The 5,415-nt window shown below is 38.9% G+C and overlaps 1 protein-coding gene across 3 annotated transcripts; it reads right to left on the bottom strand.

Moving 5' to 3' along the window:
• Positions 1–541: 541 nt before the first annotated feature.
• Positions 542–4,661, bottom strand: LOC143100679 (zinc-binding protein A33-like). 3 transcript variants are annotated; one of them, XM_076264077.1, is made up of 6 exons: positions 3,990–4,660; positions 3,198–3,293; positions 2,886–3,116; positions 2,610–2,632; positions 2,424–2,533; positions 542–1,659 (listed from the first exon to the last, which is right to left on the bottom strand). In XM_076264077.1, the coding sequence occupies exons 1-6, from the start codon at positions 4,374–4,376 to the stop codon at positions 1,085–1,087; spliced, it is 1,422 nt and encodes a 473-aa protein (XP_076120192.1). In that variant the 5' UTR covers positions 4,377–4,660; the 3' UTR covers positions 542–1,084. The 3 variants fall into 3 exon arrangements, with proteins under 3 accessions (XP_076120192.1, XP_076120193.1, XP_076120194.1); XM_076264079.1 differs by lacking the exon at positions 2,424–2,533 and adding an exon at positions 2,303–2,388 and having other exon boundaries at positions 1,570–1,659; positions 3,990–4,661; XM_076264078.1 differs by lacking the exon at positions 3,198–3,293 and having other exon boundaries at positions 3,990–4,661.
• Between the last annotated feature and the right edge of the window lie 754 nt (positions 4,662–5,415).

Raw genomic sequence — 5,415 nt, 5'->3', positions numbered from 1 at the left:
TGATGTATTCCATTTGTAAAAGCAATATGGCAGGACAGTACACAGGCAGTACACAGGCAATCATGTTCAATCAAACGCTAGAATCAGCAGAGTGGTGGATGCTGTGGTGCAACAGGTCCAAGTACCCACACAGACCCAGGTTCAAATCCGGCCTGCATGCGGCCATTTTCTGATTACACCCCCAGCTCTCTCTCTCACCTACTTCCTGTCACACTTTACTGTCCTTTCTTAAAAAAGGCAGAAGGTGTGTGAACTCTACCTAAGCTGCTCTACTGATGCTGCAGCAGGTGTGTGAACTCTACCTGAGCTGCTCTACTGATACTGCAGCAGGTGTGTGAACTCTACCTGAGCTGCTCTACTGATGCTGCAGCAGGTGTGTGAACTCTACCTGAGCTGCTCTACTGATACTGCAGTAATACTACATATACTGGTAAGATCTTCAGAGATGAGCCACTGAGAAAGAATGGGAAACAGTTTCTCAGTGAAAGTGTATATGAAAGAATGCAGGTGTGTGTTATTATCAGGGTCAGAGAAAGAGAGCTTTCCATCATTTGTCCATCATTTAATCATAATTTGCAGAAAGTCAAATAGTACAGAGGCAGTAGAGTCCCTCCCAAAACCAGGAAAATTATTTTGCAGTATGCAGTACATTTAACTGGCATCAACATGAAATACTTATCTAGAAAAGGTTTTACCATGCCAGTGTTGTCTATAAAATCAAACTAAAGCATTTCCACCATCCTTCCTCACAGGAACCATATATAATACATATTGATTCTAAGGTAACAAAGTTTGTCACCTGGATGCCTGGTGCACACACATACATATGGGAATAGCATCAGTTAAATGCACACATGGAATGGAATTGAATAGCACCCAACAGATGTTCTACTCAAAAGTACAACAATCAACAAACAATATTAATTAGTTATTAGCTAATTGGTTCATATTAAAGGTGATACAAACAATAATGCATAATTAATTCCATCACAATATGAACTAATCCAATTATTTAAAGAATATGAGGTGAGAAATAAACAGCATCCATCAGGGAATGAAAATAACCTGTTACCATACCACCTGTTCAACTCAAAACACACGCCTCTAATGAGAATATGGGGAACTTCCCAGAGTCCTTCAGTGGTAGAATTCTCAGTGGGACATGTGTGCACTGAGTACCAAAGTATGGAAACACTCTCTCAGTGAAAGTGCGTGTGAACGTGTGTAGATGTTTTTTATTATCAAGGTCATATAAGGACACCTTCCCTCCGTCCCAATCCAGCTGCACTCTGATCCTCTGGGGTTTCTGAATCAAATCCCCTTTCTGAAGCAAACTCTCTGGCTGTGGAGTTGAGCATATGCTATATTGACCTTTTTTATAGCCCACATACCAAACTCCACTCCAGTCATTAATATTTCCCTTTCTCTTGGCTGACTCTGTGAAAACCCCTATATCCCAACATGTGTTGTCCCCAACCTCAACATCCCAGCAGTGAGTCCCTGAGTTAAAGCCCTCAGAGCCCAGGACATTGATCCACTGATCAAATCTCTCTGGGTTATCAGGAAGCTGCTGTTTCTCCTTACTGAATGTCACACTGGTGCGATCCTCAGAAACAATGAGACATGGGTGTGCAGTGTTGGGATCCAGAGTCACAGGAACTGCAGACAGAAAAACACAAGGTGATGAGGATGATGATGATGGTGATGAAGATAATGATGATGATGATGAAGATAATGATGATTATAAAGATTATTAGTAATACTTTACGGTAAGGGTACATGATTTATCATGAATTCATGCATAAATTGATAAATGAGAATTGACATGAGTTCAAAGTCTCTCATTAATGACCTCATGAATGAACAACACATTTACTAAAGCATAAGTTAAGGTGGGTACATCATTCTGATTTATGATTTCTTAAGCATGATCATCATGATTACATGCATTTAAGGTTAATTACTCATGATTTCATCATGTTTGTGGCCCCTCCTCTAAAGTGTGAACAATGGCATGTGTTTAGAGAACTGCACAAGTCGTGATCAAATTGGAATTTGAGTAGTGATGACCACATTTTCGGCAGAAAAAAAAATCATCATGATCATTCTTAATAAATCATAAATCATAATGATGTGCCCACCATATTTAATGCTTTAGTTGATGTGTTGTTCATGAGGTCACAAATGACAAACTATGAACTCATGTCAATTCCTGATGATTCATGAGATATTAAGGAATGAAGTAATACATAAACCATGGATTAATTCATGCATAAATTCATGATGATTCATGTACCCTTACCGTAAAGTGTTACCAGATTATTATTTATCTCTTCTTTTTCACATCAGAGGCTCAATAAAGTCTGTGAATAGTAAAGATATTTGCCCCTAAGAAAAGAGAGAGAATTTAAAACACAACACACTGTATTCAAAAATCTTTCTCATCCTCTCCCAGGCGCCCATGTCTCCAAGGTGCTTTGCCAAATTGAGTGTTTCTGAAATCCTCTCTGGATCCTGCAGTGTGCGCTGGGCTCTGGAATATGAACCATGTGTTACTGCTGTGGACTCAACATTATAGAGAAGACAGAGACAGGAGACACATCACTGACCTTCTCACTGTGCTCTCGTAGTTCTGTAAAAAAAAAAAAAAAGGGGGGGGGGGGGGCAGATAAGGCACTATTGGTGTGAGATCATTTGTTGTTAGACTTTGGGATGCTTGGCCAGACCCCACACTGTCAACAGTTTGCAAACATCATTTCATGTTCAGCAGTAAAAATAGCCTGAGAAAAAAATTAGGTTTTACTCATCAATATATTCAGATTGATTTTTTTCAGGTTTATTTCAAATCATACAGGTTAGAGACAACCTAGGATATTTATATTTACCTGCAGGAAAAAGACATCATCGCTTCTCATCCCCTCCTCTATGGCACTGATGGTGTCTGAAAGAGATGAGATCTCTCTGCTCATCTTCTCAATCTTCTCCTTCATCACCTGACTCTTCTGCTCCTCTTCCTCCCTCAGTGCAGCTATCCTGGCTGCCTCTTCATCTCGTAGAATCTGGTGAAGCTTCTCAAACTTGTCCTTGATCTGTTTCTCTGTGTGTTGGGCCTGAACCTGTGACACCACATCATCCATCAGTCAGTGTATGCTAGTGTTAGTCGTGGCCAGTGTAAGTTGTGGAGGTATCAGACTTACTCTGAAGTTTTGGGCAGTGCCATCAGAAGCACTTTTAGCTTCTTTGATCTTTTTTAACTTCATCTGCAAAGGCTTCAGTTTGACTTTCAATTCTTCCTAGAATAAAATGTACCACATAAAAACATTCAAGGACTGAAAACAAACTCTGGTTTGGGTGAGAGATAGAGGGATAGAGAGATTTTTAAATTGAATTTTAGTTTATCCCAACATGCATTAATAATAAGTCTGATGTAATTTAACAGTCTTATACTCTATATGCTCTTCTTTAATGTTAAGACAGTACAAATGCCTTATTTGTCTTTTTAGAGCTTATGAATGTTTTATTAACTAGATGTACCAAACTAAATGTTTCCGTAAAAGTTTAGTGGGTCCAGCAAGTTTCATGTGCCTCCGTGTTTCGGTGTCCTGGGAATCATTGACCAAAATTCAGGAAGTCGGATGACGGAAAGAAAAAAAAACTTTGACAATCCCTACATGACTGCTACGCTAAGCCGTTAAGCATCAGACATAATGATGTTTAATTATATTTAAATACTGTCTAAACTAAGTGTCCACGAAGGTTTTGCCAGTTACTAATTAAAAAAGTCACACACAAAAAGTCAACACAGTCTCTTAAACCATGAAAGATGAATTAAGTGTTATAATAATGCCATCTAGTGTTTGGGGATGAGCACTAGCAACTACATTATTCATATGAAGCGTGTCACTCCGTTTTACAAGCAAAATCCACAGAGTAGTATTATCATGCACAGTAGAAAACTGCATCAGTTGATGTCTAGAAAGCCATCTTACCTTACGCTCCAGTGCTGCTTCACTGATGGGACTGAAGTTGTGGTTTTTGTGCATTTTAGAGTCTCGACACACCAAACACACAAGCTGTTTGTCATCTTCACAGAAGAGCTTGAGTTCTGAACGGTGCAGACTGCAGAATGGTTCTTTCTGACTTCTCCCCGTTTGGAAGTTCTCACACAGGTTCTTCAGAAGGAGGTTCAGGGGGGGCTCAGCGTTCAGCGATCTTGTTCTGCAGACTGGACACTCCCTGGTCCCTTTCGTTCTCCAGAACTGCTGCAGGCAGCCTTTACAGACACTGTGACTACAGCTCAGAACAACAGGATCCTTGAAGATGTCACAGCACACAGGACAAGATAAATCCTCTTCTGAGATCGACATGGAGGCCATTTTCTCTAATAGTTTTGGTTGTTCTACACTGTTGCCTGTTTTGCAATCTCTACTTTCACTTTCACTATTCTAAAAACGTGTGACAGCCTGAACCACAATCCTGACTGAAATTAATCCGGATATGTCAATACAACTCTCCAACAGAGGCTTCCAGTCTTCCTAATAGCTGTGAGACAAAACCACACTAATTTATACCTTTTTATCTTGACAACAACTATCATATCCTGTACTGCAACTGAACGGCAAGACGTCTCTCAGGTTCACTTCCTCAGTGGGAGGGACTCTTGAAAGGTTTCAGATTGGACAGAACTTCATCACTTTGTATGGCAGTTCATTCACCTCTTGCCCTGTGGGACAAAACAGGCCTGCCATCATTCCTGACCAAGAAGGCCTATTTGTTTTGCATAAACAGAAATTACTACATACTACATTATGTTTCTGATGTCTTCTGCCATGAATTTGTCTTTGTCATATTTCATGTGTGTCATAAGTTTATCAAGGATCTATCTATAAAATGTCATGTTTATCATGGATCTATCTATAAGGTGTCATATTATGTTTATCAAGGTTATATCTATAAAGTGTAATATGTTTATTAAGGATCTATAAAGTGTCATATTATGTTTATCAAGGATCTATCTATAAAGTGTCATATGTTTATCAAGAATCTATCTATAAAGTGTCATATGATATTCAAGGTGATATCTATAAAATGTCATATATTTATTAAGGATCTATCTATAAAGTATCATGTTTATCAAGGTTCTATGCTTCTATCTACAGTATAAAGTGTCATATGTTTATAAAGTATCTATCTATAAAGTGTCATTTGTTTATCAATGATCTAGTGAGAAATCTTTGTTTGTTTATCTATTTGTCTATCTGTCTCTCTGTTGGTTCTTGGCTGTTTGTTTTAACAGCATCCTTGGTGGGTATTTACTGAGGGCCATGAGTGTTAGGATGCAGAATGTGAAAGATATGTGCTGCTCCTAGCACTGGCAGTGTTGTTGCTTAACCCTTTTTACACATTCTCTTCAAG

Source organism: Alosa pseudoharengus, unplaced genomic scaffold (assembly GCF_046254945.1).
Source record: "Alosa pseudoharengus isolate Yale_2024_CS ecotype anadromous, Long Island Sound unplaced genomic scaffold, YU_APseudo_1.1 YU_APseudo_1.1_scf_3, whole genome shotgun sequence".
Taxonomy (NCBI): domain Eukaryota; kingdom Metazoa; phylum Chordata; class Actinopteri; order Clupeiformes; family Clupeidae; genus Alosa; species Alosa pseudoharengus.
Note: the sequence above shows the minus strand (reverse complement) of the source record. Positions and strands in the feature narration are given on the sequence as shown.